Here is a 27,035-nt window from a genome sequence, read left to right on the forward strand (position 1 = left end):
TGCGTAGGTGCGCCGCCATCACCGCCAGTACCTTGGTGAATACCCTTGGAGCCGAGGCTATACCGAAGGGCAGCACTTTGAACTGGTAGTGCTGACTGTCCATCTTGAAGCACAAGAATATTCTGTGTGCTGGGAACATGGAAATATGAAAATAGGCATCTTTCATGTCCAATGTTGACATGTAATCTCCCTTTTTTAGTAGGGGGATAACTTCCTGGAGGGTAGTCATGCAAAATTTTTGAGGCTTGATATACTATACTGGGCGCATTGTTAGATTTTTTTTGGCACAAGGAAGTAGGTTGAATAAATACCCTTGTTTACCTGGTTGCCCGGGACGAGTTCTATCGCATCCTTTGCAAGAAGAATTACGATCTCCTCAAGGAGTATTCTTTGGTGCTCCAAGGAGTGTATTTTCTGTCTTGGAGGATGGTCGCCGGGGTGCTCCAACAGTTCGAAACAGTATCCCGCAGACACTGTGGACAGCACCCATCTGTCCGATGTGATCCCCCTCCCATGTGTGGGTGAAGCTGGAAATGCGCCCCCCTACTGGGGATGCATGGGAAGGGACCCTGAGCGGACCGTCACTGTTTGTTGGGAGGCGTACCGCCTCTACCTGGGCTGCCTCTCCCTCTACCACAGCCCCTATTTTGACCTCTGGTGAAATACTGGGTACCCTGTTGGTTGTTTCCCCACAATGTACCTTGCCCTTGGGAGTAGTTGGACCCTCTTTGGGAATTTTGGCCGCGGGAGCGACGAAAATTATTATTCCCTCGTTGGTTCATGGGTTTATTGGTTAGCTGACCAAGGGACCTAATGGTCTCATTCATCTTTTGCTGTTTTGAGTGCCTCTTCCACCGCTTTCCCAAACAAGACATTTGGTTCCACCGGCATGTCGATTAGAGTGGCTTGTGTCTCAGGTTTGAACCCCGACTGCCATAGCCAAGCGTGTCTCTTGATGACTGTGCTCTCTGCGTTGAGCCGGCCTGCATTGTCTGCCGCGTCAAAAGTCACCTTGAGAATGCATCTGGACACCGATCTCCCTTCTGACACAATGGCTTGGGCAACAGATTTCCGATCCGCCATGATTTCCTTTGCTAAGTCCCTCTCTTATTGAGCCCCTTGAGTGTCTATCTGAAAGTGCTCTGCAGCTTTAGCTAAAACCTCATTTAGTAATGGCTGATTATCCACAGGTGAGTCATTCACCGGTGGGTCCTTGGGAATAGGGGAGTCGAGACTATAGGCCTCTGCCTCGTCTTCCTCCTCCTCATCCTGGTCCTCATCATCCCCATAATATTCAACCCCTGCCTGGTCGTCCAGTATTTGTATGTCTGGATCTTCAGCATACTGAAGGTAAGGTTGAATAGGGAGTGGGTCCGAAATCAGGCCCTGAACTGGAGTATCAGTGGGAGGTCTCTTACTAGGAGGCTGAGGGTCTTTGGATCCGGAAGGAGTAGAGGTAGCAGGGGTATTCTGATAGCTCAGAAAGTAATCAGGATTTTTCTCATAAAAATTTGCCATAAAAGACATTCGCCTCATCACCCTATCGATGTCTTCAGCGCTCCATTCCTTAGAACTGGGAACAATCACCTCTTGTTGAGGTTCATCTTCCATTCCCATATCCTCTGGAGTGGGAGGGACAACCTTATGCCTAGTGACAGGGTCAGGGGTCTTGGTCTTTTCAGAAGATCTATGTTTGTCCTTCTGAACCTGGTGTTCAGACATTTTTTTCTGTTGTTTGTCCCCTTTCCCATGTGTGGAGGCATGTTTCCCTGACTCCTTGGACTTCCCTGAATCTTTCAACACCTGGCGTCGAGATTCGGAGGTGGGTTCCGTAGGGTCTAATGATTTAGAGGGGGGACATCGAGACTCAGAGGCAGACGTAGAACGAACTGCCGGAGCCGAATGTGAACGTGCTGCTTGGGGGTGGAGGTCGGTTTCGTCTTCTGACGACCAAACCGCCGTGACTTTAGGAAGCCTGGCACCCCTAGCAATCGTAGACGGTTGGTGTGTGTCGTGAGGCGATCGAGGCCTGGAACGCCCAGGGGACACCGATTCTACAGACCGCTCTCTATGTGCCTTCTTCTGCCGATCGCTCGACACGCGTGTCTAGTCTCGGGAGTGTGTTTAGATGTAGGTGTATGGGTAGCGCTCATGCCGCCGGGTGTGGTCCCCATAACTGCCCCGCCAGACAGTCCTCCGAGGTCGAGGGCTCGCGCTTGAGTCTCTAACGACACTCCAGTGCCGAAACGGCGGCGTTGCTGCCATCACTGAAGGAACCCACAGCGTCCATGGCCTCGAGTTGCTTGGCGTAGTGGGCCCAACGTTTGGTGGAGCGGTCCTTAAGTGTTTTAGCTTTAAAGAGCTTACACGCTCTGCAATTGGCTTCGTGGTGGTCCCTAGGCAAACAGAGATTACAGGTGTTAAGCTTATCTATGCAAGGGAACTTACGGTTGCACTTGGAACAGAATTTAAATGGAGTACTCTCCATATGTTATTATATGGCAGCGGGCGAGTGTATGTAGGAAATAAACTAGTGCGAGTATGGCCACCCCCCACTCTCCCTACTTGAAGGGCCGAGGCCAGAGGCCTTCCGAGGCCCAAAGTCCGTTGTGCAGTCTCGACGGCTGTTCGTTCTTCAGTACCAGTGTTGATCTTCGGAGTCTCGACGTGGGATAAGAGGAATAGGGAATTTATGAATTATTAATCACAAATGGCTGAAAGCCAGGGAACTCCGAAACTATGCTTACGACAAGTATGGCGGAAAAAAACAATCTGAGGGTCCTACATGCGTGAGGGATCATGGGTACAGTGGACGTCACACTAGGGATAGTATTACTGGCACGCCCTAGGTCGACGCCCATTTTTGAGTTTCGAAAAACAAGCTGTAATACTTTGCAGCTTCCACTAGATGTCGGACTATGCACAGCATGTGATCTAAGCAGATTCCACAAGCCTCAGAAATATATATATATATATATATGTATATATATATATATTCAGTGAAAAAACTTTGTTAAAGGGACGTTATGGTTCAAAGTAAAACCGAAAACCCCCTGAAATTCGGCAGTTATGGTAACATAAGCAACCATAACTCGCGCCACCGTGCACTGCTAACACTAACACCCAGCAAAACAAAAGAGGTGATGGCTAGAAGGTTTAGAATGAATCTTAACCTCTGGCATTGCTCTGGGCAACCCTCCAGACCATCATTCTTCGCCTGCCAAGCCATTACAGAAGGGGAAAAACCATATGCAAATCAGGCTTGGGCCCACCCCCAAAGGGGTAGTCCAGCCCGAACTGCTAGGTCACATCCCTTCTGCACGAGACCACAAGCATCCCCAGACATGTTTCAGCCTTGTTGGGCATCATCAGTGAGGAGTAGCTTGGTTCTCTAGGCCCAGCACTAACACCCAGGACATCAAAGATGACATCACAAATGTCATTGATGACATCACTGATGACATCACATGTGCATTTACTTTTCATAAAACCTCTGTACAAGGGATTCTTATAATGCTGACCAAAAACTGTCAAGGATCATTGGGATAAATATCATGAGCTAATTAGTGCATTAAGCAATGCATTGATATAAATAGCATTCTATTATGAAGTTCTATCCAGTATACTCAAGCTACTCATGCAGAAACATAGGCAGTGTGTGCAGCATACATGATGAAGGTGCAATATTCATAATCTTGCCATGTTGAATACTGAAATGATAACTGCTTTCTTATTAGAGCTTTGCGTACTGTGAAACATGTAATAAGTAGATAATAAAACCCACTTAATACATAAATATTACAGACAAAACACAAAGAGACAACAACACATACAAATATGAGTATATACAGGGACAGTGAAGTAAACAAAAAAACAGAAGTAGTAGCAGAAAGAGTTCATAACCTAACTGATTGTCTTTATGCAGAGACACTATTGCTCTGTTTCAAAGCTGCTACTTACCATATGTATGTGTATCACATGATGTGACTGCACCCAAAGGAAAGGAGAGTGAGTACAATGTATACAAATATGAGCATATACAGGGAAGGTAGAGTAATAAAAATAAAACTATGAGAAAGTGCTGATAACCCTAATGATTATCTTCATGCACAGAAAGGATTGCTCTCTTTCAAGCCTGTGTCTTCCGCTATGTATATGTTTCATATGATGTGACTTGACCCTAAGTCTACAAATATAGTACCTTTTCAATTTTGACTTCCTGACTGTTACTGAAGAAAACTATGTGGCTTCGATATGTCAGTAAAGGATAAACAGGGAGAGCCAGCCATGTGATGTCATCAGTGATGTCATCAATGACATTTGTGATGTCATCTTTGATGTCCTGGGTGTTAGTGTTAGCAGTGCACGGTGGCGCGAGTTATGGTTGCTTATGTTACCATAACTGCCGAATTTCAGGGGTTTTTCGGTTTTACTTTGAACCATAACGTCCCTTTAACAAAGTTTTTTCACTGAATTTCATAGGTTTTTAGTAGCGCAACTTAACCATAGCGTCCCTTTAACAAAGTTTTTTCACTGAATTTCATAGGTTTTTAGTAGCACAACTTAACCATGATATCCCTGACTTCATATACATGTAACATAGAACATACTAACCCCCTCGTAGTGATTTTCATGTCCGCGGACTACCGCCATGTCCGCGGACATATCGAAAATCTGAGCGTGGTGAATGTAAATTTAAATAGTGTGCCCCATTTCCCCTTTGAAGTTGGCTCTGAAAAGAGCCTTTTTTTGTTTTTTTTACAGATGCTTAACAGACACCTATTATTTTGTATTTTTTTTCTTGGTTTTTTTTCTTACTTTACTCGTAAAATCTTCACATAACCTTCTCCAAAGCAACCCTTAATTTCCAAAATAGAAAGGCATTTCCCGTAAAAGATAAAGAAATGCCATCTTCTTTAAAATTAACAGCATTACTGGCATCAATATACTCATTATTACAGAAGAACATACCAGCTCTAAGCATGAAGGCACACATGCCTCGGTTGATGACACACCTAGCAATGTGTTGCTGAGGACAAAAAACTGAACTATTGTCCCATATTGCCCTAGGTAGTAATCCAGAAAAAATTACTTTTGCATTTGGAAGGATCTTCATTACGGCTTGAACCAAGCGTTCCAAATCAGCCAACAAAGTAGGCGCACTGACGTTGCCCAAATGGAAAGCACCATAGTGCAAAACTACCACATGCGGACTGTTCATCGTGGCCATATCCTCACAAACTTGTACAATTCCCTGTACATTGCAATCAGGCACAGTGCTCCACACCACCTCCACTCCTTTCACATCAAAGTTCTTTGCAACATGCCTGCATTGAGCGTACTGTTGTAAACCATACACAAACATATCTCCAAGCACCAACACCCTGACTTTCTCTACTTCTGCCATCTTCACCACACACAGTCTCTTTCAACACAAATCCACAATCTCGACATCAGATTGGCTGATCCGTACAGTCTTCTTTCCATGTTGGATTTCCTGGAAAAACCCGGATGTAGCACGCCCTGTCCACAAACAGCCGCGGTGTCCGCGGATGGCGTCCACTTTACTCTCTGTGCCATTCCCTCATTGCATACAGCTAAGCAATCACACAATACGAACAACATCCTCAGAACACACCCATTTTGTGAGTTTTCGAACATTTCAGGACAATTATCATTTCATTATTCAACATATTAACATTACACATATTATACTTTCATCTTGTACTCTGCACACAATGCTATGTTTCTCCATTAGTAGCTCAGTATACTAGATAGAATCCCATAATACAATGCTATTTATATCAATGCATCGTTCAAAGCACTAATAACGGTATGATATTTATTGCGATATCCTTGACACTTTTTCCGCAACATTATAATAAAAATCCCTAGTACACAAATTCCATGAAAAGTACATACACATGTGATGTCATCAGTGATTTCATCAATGACATTTGCGATGTCATCTTTGATGTCCTGGGTGTTAGTCTTAGCAGTGCACGGTGGTGGCGCCAGTTATTTTTCAAAGCTTACCATAACTTGCGATTTTCAGGGGTCTTTCGGCTGTACTTAGAACCATAACGTCCCTTAAACAAACTTTTTTTAATATCACGCAAACAATATACAAACATGGCGTGCGAAAACCAACTTCTCACAGATGGCTTTACACAGAATGTTGCAAAGTAAGAATTTATGCTCGTTCACAGTGAAGGTCAGCTGCTTCCATTTTTTTCTTGGGCCCCGGAGAGGCTCACGAAGCGGACTATAAGGTTGTATTGTGTTTTGACCTTGACAGACAGATTGTGATGAAAGACTTCTCTTGAAGGAGTGTTGCTAAAACGTAAGAGAAGATAAGGATGAAATTTCTGAAACAAAACCACTTTTATATATTATATCACTATGCGAAAGATCGTTCGCACACGCGGAGTCGTATTTTGGGACTGCACTACTCGTATACCAAATATAATTACAATAGCGTAGCTCAAGTTGAACTTGTTCGTTGAAAGTGGCATAATGTTTTCTACCGTGCACTATCACCGCCGAATTGATCCCCTGTCGTTTAGAGGGCTCTGAAAAAGGCAGACGACACAGGGTGGGTTAACAGAAATAATGTAACCGGTCTATAGGCGGTCAAGCGCTCTACTCGCTGTGCCACTTCACTGTAGCCTGTCAAGTGGCACCTCGAGTACAACGCTCGCTTGACATCCATGCACAGCTTGCTAACGCAAGTTCGAATCCCGGCAAGGCCAAACTCAGCCTTTCATCCTTCCATGGTCGATAAATGAGCACCACACACCGTGGTTAATAATAAGCACAGCTTAGATACCTCACGGTTCTTAGCGCTATATGAATGGGAAAATATTATTATTTTATTATTAACATACTCTGTTTCACTATCTTCGATAGCAAATAGTTTCACGCCCTAATAAATAAAATGATGATTTTTAATGAAGATCGGCTGGTGAGACGAATATATGTTTTTTAAAACAGGTATGTGGCCCCATTTTGCCTATGTCACGATTTACAGACTCCAGCGGATGGGGTCTTCAACTGCCAGGTGCAGGTCCAAATATGCAACTTCATGACCCTCACCATTTTATGAGACAATCGCCAAGGAACAATATGCCCTTACGCAGTACTAGCGGCTACAAACAACATACCAACCAATAGGGTGGTCTAATGGCTCGTTGTTGGAGCAACCTTCCGATTATCAGAGCGACCATTTACTGCTTTTATCATAAACCAACAGCCTATCTACCACAAAGGAACAGCGCGTGGCTCAAAATAAACTTTTGCTGATCGACAGCAGAGACAATAGCAAATCGCTGAATATTCACTAAATATTTCATGTGAAATAAATGTACTTTACCAAATGTACAATCCTGCTCTTTACTTTTAAACCACAGTTTCATATTCCGAATTGTGGCGCACTGAGTTGTAAGCTGATCTAACACCCTCTGTACCGCAAAGGAACATTGCGTGCCTCAACATGAACTTTTGCGGGTCGACAACAAAGACAAATGCAAATTGCTGAATATTCTCTAAACATTTGATGTCAAATAAATGTACTTTACAAAATTTACAACCTTGCGGTTTGCTTTTAAATCACTGTTTCATATTCCGAATTGTGGCGCGCTGTGTTGTGACATAATATGTGTTGTCTTCCGAGTTCTGTGTAAAGTCACTTAGGACTGCAGAGGACTGGGCGCGTTTGATGACGCACCCTGTAACGTCACGGAGAGAGGCGGGGAATATGAATGCTTTGATAATATCAGGCTTAGGGGCGGGAGATATGATTTAGTGTCGCAAAAGCAAGTCAGCCAGGTCAATAGCGCCAGCCATAGGATTATCACATAATGTCGGCGCACACCAGCCGGATTTATCGTTTCTTTAGTGGACAAAAAGTCAGTTGACGCCCATAGGAAATTGTACTATTAGCGGACAAAAGGAGTGGTCTTAAAACACTTTCACCCTGACAACGAACAATACAAACAACGTTCTCAGAACACCCCCATTTTGTGTAATTGCAACCATTTCGGGACACCGAGAGTGTTCTTAGAACACATTCAACTAGACAGATTACAATACGGAGAGCGTCCTGAGGACACCCCCAGTTTGTGTATTTAGGAACAATTAAGTACACCGCGAGTGTTCATAGCTCATTTTTACCTTCCTTGCGAACAAAAATGACACATACTCCGTCCTCTAAACACCCCACCATTTAGTTTACTTACAAAATGTCAGAACAGCCGTGTTCTCCGCGGACAAATCGAACGCAACAAAAACGTCTAGCACATAAAAAAACAAAACATTGAACCCATCTCATACTCCCCCACCCTCCCCAAACACTCTTACACACCAACACACGGCACTAAATACAATTTTTTATCCACGTTTCACCGCGCTGTACGCGGTGAAGGCGAATACAAGATGGCGGGCGCCACAGAAAATCTGACGCGCTCCACGCCCCTCGCCGTCCAATCAGCGAACACGTCGCATGTCCGTGGACATGACGCAAGGCCATGGGCCAATCGGGGTGCTGTCCGCGGAGCGAACACGGAAGTCCGTCCGCGAAGCGAACACAGATATCACTAATCGTTTTGGTCATTTTATAAAAAACTACTGGACGGATTTATACCAAATTTGCAAAAGCACACTTTCGGGAGGTTAGGGGCTTCAAATGACGGTTGTATACTGCGCTATATAGACTTGAGTAGAGGAATACACTGCGCCACTGTTTTCTTGTCCCCAAGGATCTGTTCTACAAAGTCCTTATCCTCCTGTACCTCCTGGGTGTCAATTTGAAAGTGCTCTGCCGCCCTGGCTAGCACCTCATTAAGAAGGGGTTGGTTGTCAATAGGAGAATCAACAATAGGAGGGTCCTGATTAATAGGTGAGTCTATAGGAAACATATTGGCCTCTGGGTCAGCCTCTTGATCCTAATCGTCCCCATAATAAGGGTCAGCTGCGTTAGGGAGAAATCTCTTCTAAGGCTAATTTCCATTACCTATAGAATCCCCCAGCAGCTTTGCTGGAATTCAAGGGTTTATTTTTTTCTCCTGCTAAGAGTGAGACTCTTTTTCCCACTGTTAGGCATACTTATGATGTGTGTTTATGGTCTATGGGGTTTTTCTCACCCCCATAGGTATCATCTTTTTACATGTGTGTTACACAGCACCCTGTCACAGTGACCCCCCAAACATAGACTCCATACCCTGGGACTGACTACTGTCTCCCAGGGCATGTAAAGTCCCCATTGACTTTACTAGTCAATAGTTATGAACAAGAGGGACCACCAGGGGCGTCGGATGTCGGTCTAACTCTCCGTCGCCCCGCCGGAGCCACCCAAATCCTGCGAAATCCTGATGAAATCCTGGTGCGGATATAGTGAAAAATATAAAAATTGAGTAGGGGATTGTGTCCGCGCCCACCCCCACTAAGTTCCGGAACAAATCGGTGCAGTTTAAGCCCTGCTGCGCCCTCTGTGAAATCCATCGATCCATCCATCCAAGAAGGCCGCCATGCTCCGGAGACCAACCGACGGCGCCCAGTAGCCAGGGATCTGCGGAGCCGGAGGACTGCAGCCCAGCGACGCCGACGGCCGCGACACATTGCCACTGCAAGTGGGCCCCGCTCCATGGTGCCGTGTGCACTGTGTGCGAGCGGCTGAGCACTCGGGTCGATGGGTGCCCCCACGGCTCACTCTACAACTGCGGAGACAGGCCCCGGGGCTGGGTAAGCATTGCGGCCCCCCTCTCCCCTCCTCCTCCACCTCAGGGATCCCAACACACCGCCACTGCAAGGGGTACCCCCCTCCCAGGCGCCCACCGTGTGCGCTGTGTGCAAGCGGCTGGGCGCTCAGGTCGAGGGGTGCCCCGCGAGCGTGCCCAGCAAAAGTGGAGAGAGGGTCGGGGGCCTCCCGTACTGGATGCAACTGCAGGGGGCCTTCCCCGCTCCCCCACTCCCCACCACCTTCCACAAGACTCGGCGGGGTACACTGACCCATCGGGCCACACCGCCCATCCCCCAGCGGTGGTTGGAGGTCCCCACTGAGCAACAGGGGTCCCACCTGGCAACTGACACCGCAGCGGGGACATAGGCCCGCAAAGCTGTCCAACACCCTAATAACTGGGCTGCTGCTGGACAGCCCGAACCTCTGCACGCGGCTGCCACGTGGGACTCCCCCTCCCCGGCGCCACCCACGTGCGCTGTGAGCAAGCGGGTGGGCGCCCGAGTAGAAAGATGCCCCACTAACAAAACGAACATTGGGGGAGTAAGCCCAGTGACCAGGCATACCTGCGGGTAACAAAGAGGGGGCGGCAGCACACGAAGACAGCGGCCACCCTACCCCAGTGAAATACGTGGCTGGCACCCCAGACAGTCATAGAACTTGGGGCATACGCTACGCTGATCTGGAGTCTAAAAGAAACCCGCCCCGGAACCATTGGAGACTCGGGCTGACAAAACCTGTCAGGCGCAGACCCCGGCCATACAGAAGAAGACCGGCGGCTATCACCCCAGGCAGGCACAAACCCTAGCAGAATAGTCTGGCAGGAACCCCCCCTGACACGTAAGCCAGGCAGCGACGCAGACATAACGGGTTGGGGTCCACAGAACTGCCCGGAGGGAGAAGTACCAGCCGAACAGAATCCCCCCCCCCCCCAACCGGGGATCTAAGACATAAAGACCCACAGCCTTGCAAACAATCCGGAGGGGGATACACCAACACATCAAACCCACGGAAAGGGTGCATACCCTACACCGGAAAGCCTTCAGACACGGATGAGAAGCAGAGACCACACTGCAGAGTAGATCTGAGACATAACGGCTCACGACCCAGGGGACAACCCGGAGAGAGAAACCACAAAGGTACTGTTAGGTAAGATTTCCACAGAGCTGGTAAATCTTCCTTTCCTGGTTCAACTCCAGAACTTTTTGCTTTTCTAGTGGGATATATTTCATTAATACCTCAGTGAGTGGGAACCTTTTTCCACACTCACCTCATCTTTAACTCTTTTTATGGGTGTCATTGTTAAGACTCTCCATAGTGTCTTTTTAAAGTTATCATGTCTAACAACTTATTGGCAATAAGTGCCTGTTGTTGCTGGGTTGCCCTAGGGGGCTCTCCATTTAACTTTCTTGTGCTAACCTTGAGTGAACTACAGTTCCCAAGGGTGGAAAGGATCTTTGGATCCCTTTTACATTTTATTCTGTGAAACCAGCACACCCCACCTTATGTGGAGTGCTGGGGAGATACAATGTATCCCCTTTCACATTAAAACTGTAACAATTCTGTTACAGTGACAAGCTTACCTTTAATGGCTGGTGGCAGTGATACCTTTTACTAATTTGGTGCACCTTTACCGCGGGCTGTGATCACAGCTGCAGTAAAGGCACCTAAGGGTGCTCATTTTACCAAAATGGCCTGTCTTCTTTTTCTGCCATTTTATTGTTTCTTGTCGCTTCTTGTTCCTTCCCCTGACATCCAAGGTGGGAAATTCCTTTGTTTGAGTTTTGTCTTTGGCGGGAGTCCCCTGGACACCCCGCCCAGGCTCCAGTCAGTCTGTAAGCACAGGAAGTGGGGGAGGAGTCCAAAACTTCCCCCTCCTTTGTCTTAGGCCTTCCTTCAACTGGGCCAAATCCCAGTGGGGGGTTGGCTGTCCTGATTGGACAGCCAGACGCCCCTTTCTTGTAAAATGCGGGGAGAGAATGCAGATGTTGTGTTGCAGTTCCTGATAAATACTGGAAACCTGGAAGCTGATGTCATGTCGACCACTGGAACTGAAAACCGAAGAGGATGACGAAGGAAAAGCGGCGGGAATGATTTCCAGCGACCGGAGAGCCTGCTGTGTAACCAGAGCCTGCTGCAGCCCTTCCTTCCGATCGACCTGGGGTCTCCGAAAACAACGACCTGAACCCAAAGCCTGGTGAGACCCACTAGACTCAAGAATACCTGCATTTTGAGCCATCCCACGGGTTGCTGCGACCTTGCGTTCTTGCAATACCCCAATACCCTGGGACCTCCAGCCACTGTGCGGTGCACGGTCTTCTGAATTCCAAATCTCGCTGAAGCTTCGGGGGCATCCTGGTGTATCTCCAGAGACACAAATCGAGTCTGAAAAGTCCCCTCAGAAGAGTGCTGGACCTTTTAAATGATGAGAATTCAACCGCGATTTTCTGTCTTCTTCTGTGCTCCTTGAAAAGGCACCAAACCCGCAGAACCGCATTCAGCCGCGAGAGAAATCTTGCCTAGAGCCTTCTTCATCGATCCCTGCTGCAAAGTTCCTTCTGAGGTCTTGTGTTCAGTCTCCAGGACAAGGAATCCACTGACCGGGTATTTGGCTGCAGTCCCTGAAGTTCTCCTGCTGCAATCTCTTCTTCATTGCTGAGGTACTGTGTTGGCTTGGGTATATACTTACCTTAAGCCTGTTGGAATTTCTGTGTAGTCCTGGGGTGTTTTCTGTGATTGGGAGGTCCCTCGTCCAGTACACCCAGTCCCACTGCTAGAATCCTGCTGGGGTGTCTTCTGTGAAGCCCCTGGACCCTCTTCTAACCCTAGAAGTAAAGTACTCACTTGTTTGCCAGTTTTCCTAAGGAAACTCTGACTTTTGCTACTAAAGAACTTATTCTAACACTGCCTGTTGGTCACTAGTCCTAGTGACCCCCCTTCTGCCACTGAGAACACTCATGCTCTAAGGGAAAGACTTTGAAGGGATTGGGACTTGTGCCTAGAAAAGAAATCAAGTGTTTTACCTACTTGTAAAGAGTTGGTGGGTAACTGTAATTCTCAGAGTGAACAGTTACAAAAGTTCTTACTGATCATGAATGTGTGATGCACTATTCTTAAAAGTATGGTTAACATCTTTTCTTCCTTAGCCACTGTTTTACCGGTCTAAAAGAAAGTAGATGTGAAGGTATTTTATTCTCCTGTGATTAGGTTGTGCCTCTTTACAAAAGTAATGTGTTGGTTTCACCAGATTATTCCTGTAGGGTAATTGTATGAGTGTCCTCCAACTGTTGTTATCACCAGGTTAGACCTGCTAGGATAACTGTATGAGTGTCCCCCAACTGGGCCTTGCTTCCCCTGACTTGCTGCTAGCCTGTCCTTAATAAGTCTACATTAGGTTGTTGCCTACCTAGAATAACTATCCGGTAAAGTGTGACATTGGGTTGTACTTTCCCCTTCACTGTGAAGTTAAAGTATGTGGGTTTTACTTACCTTCTGTTAGCTGTGTGCCATCCAAAACAAGTTACCAGAGTTATTGCTTACCTCAATCTGGGGTTCCTCGATTTCCAAAGCATCTGTAATTGTATATTACATCCTTAGGTTTTACTCACCTGGTATAACTGTGTGTTATGACAAAAATAGTTATAGGTTTTTACTGCACCTAGAATAAGTGTGTCACTATTCACCAAAAGTATATTGTCCAGTTGACTGTTTATCTGATGTGTTCTAAGAGACATTGTACAACTGGAAGGGCCTACTGTCCTTGTATTACCAAAAGTAATCTAAAAGTAACCATTGGTCTTTTACTCCCAAAGAATAGGCTTGACCTATACTGAATGTGTATAACAAGGTTTTGACTTCCCTAGAACTACTGTTAGGTGTTCCAAATAAGGTTTATACTTGGGCCCGTGTGCTTTCAAGTATAGTGTTGTGTTTTATATTGTGATTTCATATAATGTGTTAGTACTTACCCCTAGATTTATCTGGGCCTACCTGTATTTAAATAAATCCTTCATTTTTACAATACATAGTGTTTCAGTGTTTCTTTGGATCATTTGTATTACAATTTCACTTGTACTTTATCTACTGCCCTCTCTCCCTCCTAAGATACGCCTGGCTGCTCTGTCTACGCTACCCCGAACTCAGGTGGTACAGCCTTATAGTAAGAGTGGAGTCTTCTACTGCCCCAGTAGAATGGTTTTGCTAGGCCCTTAACTGGACTTCCGAAACACTGTCCTAACAGGTACCACAGGTACCAAACATGGGGAAGGACTTACCCCGCAGAGGGGCGACGCAGAACAAAATAGACAAATATACAACTTGCACCCCAGCAAGGCTCCCCGGACCGGCAAACGAGGAGGAGGAACATGACAGGGGTGGCGACACGGGCCTTGCACTGTCGCTTATGGACATTATGTCAGCGATCAGCGACTCTCGGACCTCGGTGGAGGCAAAAATTGACGGCCTGGCCTCTGAGGTGTCATTCCTGAGACAGGACCTAAGAAACCTAACTTCTAGGGTAGGAGACGCAGAACAAATAATATCTGAAATGGAGGACACGGTTAAAAACCTAGGGGACCGACCGGAACAAATGGAACGAAAAATCCTCCTGGAACACAGAGCCGAGGACAGTGTGGGAAGATCCCGCCGCAACAACCTTCGCATTCTCAGCCTGCCCGAGAAAGAAGAGGGACCCTCTATGGAACTCTTCCTGGAAGACTGGTTAGCAGACCTGATGGCCCCTAAAAAACTCTCAAAATTCTTTTCCATTGAAAGAGTGCACAGGGTCCGACAGGCAGATCGGTTCCCGGGTCACCTACAATGGCAACCGGATTGGCTTCTTCCCTGACTACACAAGGGAAGTCCAGAAGTCACAGCAATCGTATGACTCTGTTAAAAAGAAGCTGACGTCCCTGAACATGAAATACGCACTATTTTTCCCGGCGACCTTCAAAGTGTACCATAAAGGGATGGTCCAGGTGTTCGACAACCCCGTTGAAACCTGGGATTGGCTCAAAACGCAGGTTCTCTCGGATCAACATCCTGTCAGCCCAAGAAGAGCCAAACCCCGCAGGAATGACAAAGGCACCAACCAATCCCCCGAGCAGTTGACACCACCAAGGGGGACGGACAAGATGAACGGGACAATGGCCGAAAATGGGCCCACATGAGAACCCAGCTATACAAAACGAGGCCCACAGGAATCAAGAAGAAACTCTGAAGCCGGGCGGCCCGGGCGGAGAGGAGCCGAAAGGAGCACCCCCCTCCCCCTACCTAAGCTCAGAGTAGATACAAGTTGCAAGAGTTGGGGCATTTGGTCCTTTGGACCACCCACATAATTTAGTTTTATGGTTCGCTTGGTTTGGACGACAGGTACTTCTGGTTGGGGGAAAGTGCAGGGTGGGGGGAGTTTAGGAGTTCTAGTTACTAAAGGAAACGGCTCAAAGACAATAAAGGCACCACAGACCAGTGATACACCAAACCGGAACTATCCTCATTGCAGAAGTAAAGGGAATAGGTATGCCACTCCTGGGGGCCCACGGATTTCCGCATATACTCAAACTGAGCCGACCTCAAGTTCAATGTTAAAAGTTTCAAGGTTTGCATGTGAAGTAAACCATAACGAAAGTACAGCGGGAGCGAATATGAAGGGGCAGCAGAGCCTGGAACAGAACAAAACACTGCACGTGACAGAGACATGGAAGATGCATCACATCCTTCAGAACCACCACGCAGAAGGACACACGCTGAAGTAGCACAAACAAGGCAGATCTCCCTACTGACCTGGAATGTGAACGGCTTGGGGACGGGTACAAAACAGAAACTGGTACTCCAATACCTTAACAGGCACTCCCCGGATGTCGCATTCATCACTGAAACTCACCTAATAGGTACCACCAGCGGCTTCTTCAGGAAATCCAACTACTGACACACATACCTAGCAGGGTTCTCCAGAGGCTCCAGGGGAGTTATGATCCTCCTACACGAGCGGGTCCCATTTAAGACCAACAAAGTGATATCAGACCCTCGGGGCAGGTTCGTGATGGTACTCGGAGAGATGTGGGGGGAGACCTGGGGCCTCATTGCAGTGTACGCACCCCCCACGCTGACGGCGGAGCTCCTCACCAAGCTCCAAGCCATTATGCTAGAGGAACAGGCGGACTCGTGGGCAATCGGGGGAGACTTTAACAAGGTCATGGAAATCGTGCAGGTTAGAACACACAGGGGCAACAGGGTCGCAGATACCCCGACCAAGCTGCACACCTTTGCGGACGTAATGGGGCTATCTGACACGTGGAGGACAATCCACACATCAGAGAAGGGCTACTCGTTCTATTCCAACGCGCATAAAACCCTCTCTAGACTGGACTAGATCTTCACCCCAAGGAACATGACCCACCGACTAATAGCCGCAGAATTCCTGGCAAGAGGGATCTCGGATCACTCCCTCCTATTGATCAAACTTAAAGGGAAACAACATAAGCGGGATCCCACCTGGCGTCTAAGCGTCTTCTACCTGGGAATACCAGAGATAATGGAAGGGGCTCACTAATAAAACGTCGGAATACTTCGGCCTAAATGAAGAGGCGGTTGCCTGCCCAACCGTGCGGTGGGAAGCATACAAAACTGTCCTGCGAGTAGAGGCAATTTCCCTGGTAACTGCCCACAGAAAATGGCACAATGAGGCAATCACTGAAGCAGAGACCCAAGTAACCCGGCGGGAGGAACAACTGTTGGAAGCAGGAACCTGTGAGGCACAGGATGCCCTAACGACAGCTCAGGCAATCCTGAAGGATAGGGCCCTAGACAATGCCCGAACCGCTCAATGGCAAGTTCGAAGCCAGATATATGAGCGGGGGGACAAGGCCGGCAAGACCCTGGCCTGGCTAGAACAACGAGAACAGAGTAAAGGGCAGGTACGGGCCATACAAACCCAGGAGGGGGAAATCCTAACGAGCGATTCCGAGATCACGGAGGCCTTTGCCAAATACTATGAACAATTATACTCCTCACCAACAGAGGATCCCACACCAAGCGCCCCACACTTTCTTGAGCTGATCAAGATCCCCCAAGTCTCCAGACCACAAACAGAACAACTAGACATTGATATCACCGAAGAATAAATCGGGGAAGCTCTATCACAGCTACAGATGGCGAAGACCCCCGGCCCCAATGGCTTCCCGGTAGAGACTTGGAAACGATTAAGCGGAACAACTACGAAACACATGCATAGTGTGTTCCTCCGCAGTAGAGAGCAGGGCTACCTCCCACCGGACCTACGGAAAACAAATATAGTAGTCATCCCCAAAGCAGGGAAACCCCCAGAGCGCTGTGCCTCGTACAGGCCCATATCATTAATTAACGGGGAAGGTAAAATACTAGCTAGAGTCCTAGCAAACAGGCTGCTCGGGGTGATCGGATCTCTGGTCCACCCGGACCAATGCGGTTTTGTGCCAGACATATCTACACAAATGAATCTCCGCAGGATTCGTGTGGCCCTGGACCGAGCGGCCGAGATCCCAGACCTGCTGGCCCTCCTTGCGGTGGATTTTGAAAAGGCCTTTGATTCGGTGGGATGGGACGCCCTATGGGACATAATGCAACGCATGAGATTTGGGAACTACTTTATGTCATGGGCTTAACTTCTATACACCCACCCCGTAGCATCTGTACGGGTTAATGGGAAATCATCCAGGACATTCCCGCTGGGTCGAGGGACCCGACAGGGCTGCCCCTTCTCACCCCTACTATTCCTTCTTGCCATCAAGCCTCTGGCAATCAGACTACGCACAGATACACGAAGGACAGGGTTTGCCTGGTCTACAGGGGGTGAGGAACGCGTCTCACTATATGCGGATGAACTCTTGATTTACCTGAGCAAGCCAGTAACCTCCTGCCCAATAGTAACCAGGACCCTGGCGGAGTACCAACACTTCATGGGCCTCCGCGTAAACACACAGAAATAGATATATTTCCCTGTCCAAGGGGGAGACGAAACGATCCCAGACACCTGCACATACTCCGTCTCGATACTAGGCTTCACCTACCTGGGCATACAGATAACTACCAGACCAGGCGACTTCCTCAAACTGAACCTACTCCCAATAGTGGAAAGATTTGAAAACAACGTCTCTCACTGGCAAACTCTTCCTCTCTCACTGCTGGGCAGGGCGGCACTATTTAAGATGTTGGCACTCCTGATATTTCTATACGTCCTCCAGAATGCCTCACTCCCAATCCCGGCTACCAGTCTCGCAAATATCGACAAGTCCCTACGCACATTGCTATGGGGCGGGAAACAGGCCCGCATTGCCCTCAAAACACTCCACCGATCGGTGTGGGAGGGAGGCATAGGACTGCCCGATATCCGTATATATAACTGGGCTGCACAAGCAGGGGTGGCAAACGAATGGCTGCATGGGGACCCAACGCTCCCACACATCCGGGTCGAAATAAAGGACACCGGCCTCCCGCCTCCTCTACAAATACTAGACGAGAAAAACCTGAAGGGGGTCCCCAGGAGGTCCCTGCACACCCGTCGGATCTGGCAGGAAATACATAGACACATTGGGTGGGAGGGCAAACCAAACCTGATCCAGTCTCTATGGCACAACACACACCTTCCCGAAATTCAGCGAATGGGCCACTGACACCTGGGAGAGAAGAGGGATATCCACACTGGCAGACATTGTCCACGCGGGTCGGATGAGAGCCTTTGATGCACTGAACACAACACACAGACTAAGGCCTATGGACCGCTTTAGATATCTCCAACTTACACATGCTATCAGTAACCAATTTCAGAGCCTCGCCGACATACCGGCATGCTACCCCGTGGAGACAAACACCCTCCCACACTGGATTCCCTCCAAGGTTATTTCCACCCTCTACCAGGTGATCAACTCCTTTGGCTCTGGGGAACTCGCACACCTCAGAGGAAAATGGGAGCAGGACCTGGGGACACTGGAGGCAGAAGAATGAGTGGAGGCATTAATGTAACCGCGAGAGATTGGTATAGACGCAAAAATCAGATTGATACAACTTCGAATCCTACATAGATCATACTACTTTAGAACACAAACATCTAGATGGGGGGGAGACGACGATGCAACCTGCCTCCGCTGCAAGAGGGCACCTTTTACCACATGATCTGGGAATGTGGGGTATTGCAAGACTTTTGGACAACGTGCGTATCGCGCCTCTCCAGAGTGCTGGGCGTCCCAATCCCAAAAGACCCCAAACTTATTCTATTGGGAATAGGGGGAGAAACAGATCTTACCAAATACGAAAAGACATTTCTAAGCGTGGCACTAGGGCTGGGGAAGAGACTAATGGCAAGCACCAGGGGCTCTGCGGACAGGATAGGTATTGACCGGTGGACCAATGAAATAGACTCGTGTGCCTCCCTGGAAAGGCGAATCTACACGGCAAGGGGGTGTCCCCGGAAGTTCCTGAAAATATGGGGGAAGTGGGAGGAATAGGAACAACCCCAGGAACCGGGGAGAGCCTGGACGCATTCCGAACTGCCTCACAGTGCATCAAACCAACCTTTCTCTCCCTTTGAGGGACTCACTACCAATTGCAATATCACATGTTATGCTCCTGCTGTTAAGCCTCCTATTGTGATTATGAATCTAATAAAAAGAAGTTTTAAAAAAAAATAGTTATGAACAAAACCAGTACACACCATCTTACTATGGAGGTACTGGGAAGGGTTAATAGTTTTTCCCTGGTGTTCATTTTCGAGAGGGTACCGTCCAGTCCCTCTCTCCAAAGTTTCTCGGTGGTGGCAGTGGTTACTACTGTAAATATTCGACCGCAAATATTTTCTTATGGGATTTTCCCATTGTTCGAGGCTACCACTTTTTATGATAGCCTTTAACATACCGCCAGATTATTTTATTATTAACTTTACTCTGGTAAGTTTTTTTTGCCAAATCTTTAATAATATTTCTTTTTCTTGTCTTTCTCTGTGATCCAAGTCGAGGTCGGTGTGCTTTGTTTGTCCTTTTGGCGGGCTTCTGCACAGAAGCCCTCCTTTAGGCGCCAGTGAGTATGGGGTAGACAGGATGTGCGGGAGGGGAAATAGGCACCCTGGATAGGGTTGCCTAAGCAACCCAAGTCTCACTCTGCCCTGATAGGCTGGGGGGTTATCCCGCCAGGATAACTACCCCGCTGTGTGAGTGACAGCTAAGCTCTATGATGGGGGTTTTTCTGCATAAAAGCAGGGACCTGTGGACTGGAAGACAGAAGTCGCCACTGGACCTAAGAAATCTGAAGAGGAGAGAAGCCGAAGACATCTGCAATGACTCAGCCACCGGTGAAGCCCTGCTGCAGCTCCTCACCACTTTTCTCCAACGACCAGAGAAGATCTTCACCTGCAAGAGCCTTCTTCCCTTGAACTGGTGGGGCCAACCAATTCGCCAATCGCCTTCCAGGACCTGCCTTGGTCGAATCGCCAGTGCCAAGCATTAGGAGACCAGATAGCCAGGCACCCGTCCACCACGACCGCGATTTAAAGGAGTGTACCTTTTATTCCGTTTTGGCATCACCACGGCCAGCTTCTTCCCTTGGCAGTGCAGTAACTCGAACCTTCCTCCACGACGAGAGACTCTCTTCCTCTGCTGGATCTCCCGAACTGCAGGAACTGCCAGGAACTACCGCCACTGCAGGAGCCTCATCCACTTTCAAGGTACATTGTTCCGCCAGGCCTCCCGTTTCGTTGGGTACTGCTAAAGGTGTTTTAAATCCTTTACTTACCTTCTAGGCTGGCCGCCCCTTTCGTCTAACATTGTCTTTTTACCTTCTGCAACCGCCTTTTCAATCGTTAAACAAAGACTTGACTGCAACTACTAGAACCTTTTGATCCTGGGCACATTGCCCTGTACCAGTGACTCTGGCACAGGCCTATTGACTCTGGCTATTTCAGTTACAACTGCCTTCTCTAGATTGCTTTTCATAAAGAAATGTGTTGGTGCACCTAAACTCTTATAACCACCTTTCCTTCCCCTTTCTATATTGTTGAAGTGCCATTTTGCTCGGGTTTCACCTAAATATTGCTTATGCTAAAGTACTGCCTTGCCTAACTTGTTCACAATCCAATTGGGAAGTGTTGCTGGTGTGGTTGGGAGTCTAACCCTGTATAACTTGACCTTTCCCTCCCTCTGAAGAAATTGTTAGAGTGCCATTTCTGCTTGGTTTACACTGTGCCATTTTGCTCAGTTTTCACTCTTGCTCAAACTTGTCTACAATTTGAATAGGGAGTTGTGTATACTTTTCTTGACTGTTTTAACTTGCTTTAATGATAGTGATCTGTGTGAAGATTCAAGAGTGTGTAAAATAAATATATATAGTATTTTTGATACAAAGCTTTAGTCAGTGTTTCCTTGTTCCATAGTACTATAGTCCTATTTTGTAAACCCTGAATACTGCTCATCTGCCTCTTGAGATAAGTCTGATTGCTCAGCCACAGCTACCAACTAAATCTTTGTGGTACAGACTGATACCAAAGGGGATTTATTGCATATATCTGTAATCCTAATCTTGTGTAGTGCTCCCTAAGGGAACTGCATGGGATTCTGCCTAACAGGCTGTATCATCCTCGTACTGAGGGTCAGCTGCCTCTACAATAGACAAGTCTTTGTGTTCAGAGTCTGGGTCATAGAGCTCTATGACTGTGCCTTGCACTGGAATTTCAGTACAAGACCTTTTAGAAGGGGGTTGAGAAGGTTGGCAAAGACCTGAGAACCAGAGGGAACTGTGGTGGGGGGAGTGGAGTGGAAACTCTGGAAGTATGCAGGGTCCTTTTCATAGAAATTGGCCATAAAGGGCATTCTCCTCATGACCCTGTCTATGTCTTGTGAAGACAATTCTGCAGAATTTGGGATTACCAAGGGTTGGGAAGGAAGTCCTAAGTCTTCATCTGTGGGAGGAATTACCACAGATATTTTAGGCCTAGCCTCTACAGGTTTATCCTTATGAGGGATGGGCCTAGATTATTTAGGTTTTCCTTTAAGAGTGTTTTTCCCTATGAGGGCTTTTATCCCTATGAAGGGTCTTAGAGGATATCTTCCTGTGCTCTTGCCCCCCCTTGGTGCCCAGAGGCGTGTTCATCCGATTTCTTGGGGCCTTCTACCTGATCTGACGCAAAGCATCAACTTTCGGATGCGGGTAGGGCTGAGGCCTCGTCTGCGGACGATCGGCCCTCGGAGGGAGTTTTACGTGCGACACCCTCGCCGTCTTTCGACGGTTGGGTGCTGTCGTGCAGTGATCTCGAGTGAGAATGCCCAGAGGACAGGGACTCAACAGACCTTTCCCTGGGTGCCGTCCATTGTCGACAGCTCGACCCATGTGTTGAGTCTCGACTTGGGGTTATATGTTTAGTGGTGGATGGTTTTGTTGCGCTTCCGCATCCGGGTGTAGTCCCCACAACAGGGCCGCCCGCCTGTCCTCCGGGGTCGGGGGCTTGCGCTTGGGTAACCGAAGCTACCCTGTGGCCCTCGCCACCCGAAACAGCGGCATCGCTGCCATCACTGAAAGCACCTTCTACCTCCCTGGCCTCGAGTTGCCTGGTGTAGTGGGCCCAGCGTTTTGTGGATCGGTCCTTTAAAGTCTTCGGCTTGAAGAGCCTACACGCTCGACAAGATGCCTTGACATGGTCTCTTGGGAGACACAAGTTACAGATGAAATGCTTATCGACCCAGGGGAAATTTCTATTGCACTTGGAGCAGAATTTAAAGGGGGTCTTGTCCATAACTACAAACTATGGCAGCTGGGCGAAAGTAGTGTAAAGAAAGGGGCATATACATCCTAAAATGACCTCGCCCCTCTCTCCCTACTGTTTGAGCGAGGCAGCCTTCCAAGGCCGAACGCTCCGTCATGGTAGTCTTTCGACGGGCAGTCTCTGTCTTCATCGGCGTGATGTTTCGATGGTCAGTGAAGTAAAGGATAGAAAGAATGAACTATCGGTAATTGAAATAAGTAAATGACTTTACGCCGAAAGAGGAACTCAGCTACACGCGTGCGTCTAGAATGGTGGAAAAAAACAATCTGAGGGCCCTCGACGCATGAGGGATCATGGGTACAGTGGACGTCACACTAGGGATGGTATTACTGCCACGCCCTGTCGACGTCCCTTTTCGAGTTTCGAAAACAACAACTGAAATACTCTGCCGCTTCCACCAGATGTCGGCCTACGCACAGCATATGATATAAGCAGATTCCACATGCCTGTTTCCTAAAGTCCCACCGTCACCAGCAATCCAGTTCCTGAGCAATCAGCATCCACTTACTTATCACCATCATTATTACCCACAATGTGACACCCAATTTATCGCCCTGGGAACATGGGGGGCAGTGAAGGGCGGAGTAAAAACAACTGGGGTATCATACCCATGAAGCATGACATCGTCCTGTTCCCAAGGCAAATCATTTTGATTGAGCTAGCCTTCTGGCTAGATATAATATGCAATATTAGCCTTCAATACAGGAAACACTATCTTCAACAATGAAGTGCAGTGATACAATTCAGTGCTGCTTGTGCTTGGAGATTGTTCAAAAGTTGAGGAATCTGTGAGAGGAAGGTATCCATTTAAATGAGTATTTTTCACAGAAAGACAAGAATATCTCACAAAATCTTTGCCCATCGTAGGTAGAGACGCATCTGAACAATGTACTCACCAATCCTGGGCATGGTTACTTGCTTCTTGGGGAGGAAGAGGGCTTGCTAACCGTGAGACCTGTATCCAGACAGCATCATACAAGTCTTTCTTATGGGTATGCACAGTGCAAGGAACAATCAGAGGCATTCCAAAAAGGCTCGGTCGATTCTTTTGGGATGACAGGAAATACAGTTCAGTCCGCATCTATTTTAAAATGAAAATCAAGAGGAAGCATTTACTGCAGGCGTTCGCCATGGTCAATAACTACAGCTACATTTCAATTATCATATGTCTGTCGTGCACAGTGCCCCCTAACAAATGCGGGTAACTTGTTAACATGACGTCATTAAAGCTACTGCTTACTTGAGCCAATAAATAACTCAATCTCCCACATCAAGCTGTCATCTATGTTAACTAAAAAAAAGAGATCCCATTTTGAATTAAATACTAAAAACAGATTTAGCATTCAACAGATTGCATCTACTCTTGTTACAGCAACAAAATACATTTGTGAACAACAAGGCTCAAACTATCATGTGTATCATCTGTCAATAGATTCCTGACAGTTTGCCTTTTGAGTACCATACATAAGTGGACTACGAATTACTTTGATCCAGACAAGCAATACTTTGTTGGCAGGCAGACTGATAGGCTTGCCATTTTTAAAGAGTTATGTCAAGTTCCTGTGGCTATTTATTTATTTGAATACATGAAACTATGTGATAGGGTCAGGGACCAGACCGTGTCAGGGGGGACCAGGGAACCCTCCTAACCTAGGACAGGGTGGGTTACCTTAGGGCAAGCCAGAGCCACCTCCAACCCAGAGGCTTAGAGAGGGAGTTGGGGTAGGGGGCTCAGTCTTTAAATGTACTTGGTGGCAAGTGGGGAGGGCCACTCAAACAAATTGTTGTCTGGTGTTCTCCCCGTTCCTTTTCAAAACTCCAATCACTAGTAACCCCTGCAGCGAGGGATGAATCACCTGACCCTTGCGAGAGAGGTAAAGAACCCAGAATATTCAAGCAACAGTTTACCGAGCACTGGAGATATAGAGGCTTTACCGCAGCAGGTCAATGCCTGCTGGGTGCCAGGTATTCAACCAATACCTGGCACCCCTTGCCCACCGCACTGCCGTTCTCTGCTCCAACTTTCAGTGCTATGCGGATGACACTCAGCTCATTTTCAGGCTTCCCTCTGCCACCTCTTCTCCTTCTTTCATCTCTGTCTGTCTGCTATCTAGGAGTGGTGTCTCACCAATGATCTCTGCCTGAATGCCAGTAAGACGGAGATTCTCCTCATCGGCATAAGTGTACCCTCCTTTCTGGTCACTCTCTGGCCAGCCTCCCTTGGCCCTCTTCCTGCTCTCACCTGTGAGGCTAAGAACCTCGGTGTTATCTTCGACTCCACACTCTCCTTTTCTCTGCAGCTAGAATTGTATAATCTGCAAGCAGTATAGTACACAGAATTCCGCTAAATAACCTAACGTAAATCTGCTCTCACTTTAAATGTCCTCTTGCCTAAAGATGCACACAGCACTTTAATATCGAAGTACTGTGATGAAATCACCTGCCTGATTCTACGGGATTTCATCGGGGGTACACCATTGTTCATTTCCACTTTCTTTAGCCAAGTATTATGCACAATAGGTCATAATTGTCCTACGAAAGACAGCCTTTTCATGTGTCCTGTATTTAGGCGTTTTCATCTCTTTTGCGAATCAGCTCTTTTGCGGACTTCTATCTTTCACTTGATTTTCTACCTTTCGGGTCGAATTTCAAACTGAAATGTGTATGGTATTCTGCCGATACACTTATTTTCCTTATTTCTTTTTTCTTTATTTAATTATTCAAATTGAGATTCTGCCAGAAAGCCACTCTTGGGTATGCTCCCAAGCTTAGCGTATAATGCAGAATTATAGCGTCCTTCATATTAGGTCTGTCTGGTCGATCGGTAGATTTTCATAATGTCTTTTACTTTCATTATGGATGACGGGTATTAGCATGGTGTCTCTCTGAACATCTTATGTCGCCATTGTTGGGTCTCTGGTGATGAGTCTATTCAGATGGAAGTTGTGCCATAATAGAGTCCCTTTCTTCATTCGGACATAAGTTTATAGAAAGGATTCCCCTTGTTGGTAAACGTCAATTTCGTGTTTCTCTGTTCTGCTCACAGCTCGATTAAGGGCAATTCTAGTGTTTCTGATCGCTGGGAAAAAGTCACCAGTTAGACGTTTTCCCAAGTCCTAAAATGTTTCCCCAAATATTCTAGAAGGGGGTATAATTATATATTATTACCTCGAAACCTAGAATATTTGGTGAAAGTGTTTGATTTTCTGGAGGGTGCATTTTTAAGGAAATGTCACCACTTGTCGGCAATTTCCCCAGCGACATTATCACTAGATATATGGATAGTGCACAGGTTCCTGCTAAGCACGCACCTAGTTTGTTTCTGGAAGGAGAAACGTGGCGTTTGATTGGACTTTTCCTTTGGATCATCAATATTTTGTTGTAAATAAAGACTATGAAACATACTTTCTGGTCTGGCCTTGTGTACATCCTGTCTGGGTCTCCTGACAATACCATTGGTGGTCTATGTTAAAACATCCACTAATTACCTACATTAACCTTTATTTGATGTAAAATCTTTCAGATCGAACAAATACATTTTAACATTAAAACATTTAATCATACATGTACATTTAACAATAAGACAATTCATCACAGACATAAAAGATCATCTACATAAAAGAGTTAAAATTCCATTTACACACAATTATTGAACTAGCACTAGTTATTTGCAAGGGACTTCATTAAAAAGCATCTTCTCAGTCAAGTGCGATGTATGTATTTTGCTACATAAAATACCACACCAACATTGCTAGCAACTTTACAGAGGTTTATTGCCTGAGCTGTGGTGTGAATGAAGTTAGTAGCAAAAAGAGGCTGGAGATATTTAACTCGTAAGGGCTTCAAGCACTCACATATTAACATGAAGTTCACAATTGATTCTTCCTCTGCGCCACACATCAGGAAACCACTGCCTGTTGCACCCTTCCATAAACTAGTGCATAAGTCAAAATAGAAATGTGGTTTTGAGAGCAAATACTAGGAACCCACAGTTAAATCTGCAGAAGAGGCACTTAGAAGCTGAATCACCTGCGCTGACACAGTATTCAAGTGGAACAGTAATTACAAAACAGAAAGCCAGCATGCTGCAGTTGACTGTGCATGAGTGGGTACTGGTGCCCAGCTGGACTCGGAGAGCAAACACTAGTAATGGAAACACTGTCTCACAGCGCTAGCTTGATATTAGCTTATTAAACACAAATTAATGATTCGGGTAACATAACCCATGAAAAATACTTAGATCACACTTTCAACACGTGTTTCGACCCTTTGGGTCTTTATCTAGGCTGTACACATTTTGTTAGACCATTAGATTGTGTATATACATTATAATAACAAAACAAAACGTTTTATGTGCACATAAAAAGAATAAAGAACATGGATCCAACAAACCATAATGGAGAATAAAATAAAAAACAACCATTGGAACAATTGAAAAAGACTACATTTTCATCACAGATACATTTAAAGTAAAATGGAAGAAGACGGGAAAATAAAAAAATACAAATGAGAACACATTAG

General features: G+C 46.8%; 1 protein-coding gene across 2 annotated transcripts in view; it reads right to left on the reverse strand.

The window, feature by feature from the left end:
- USP32 (ubiquitin specific peptidase 32) overlaps nucleotides 1-27,035 on the reverse strand; it is a 3,569,419-nt gene that overhangs the window by 612,603 nt on the left and 2,929,781 nt on the right. For both annotated transcript variants that reach the window (XM_069615070.1, XM_069615069.1), the window contains exon 27: nucleotides 23,411-23,595. In XM_069615070.1, the coding sequence (XP_069471171.1) occupies nucleotides 23,411-23,595 (185 nt within the window). The remainder of the gene's footprint in view (nucleotides 1-23,410; nucleotides 23,596-27,035) is intronic.

The sequence above is a fragment of the Ambystoma mexicanum genome, chromosome 9, assembly GCF_040938575.1.
Source record: "Ambystoma mexicanum isolate Mex_15411 chromosome 9, UKY_AmexF1_1, whole genome shotgun sequence".
NCBI lineage: Eukaryota > Metazoa > Chordata > Amphibia > Caudata > Ambystomatidae > Ambystoma > Ambystoma mexicanum.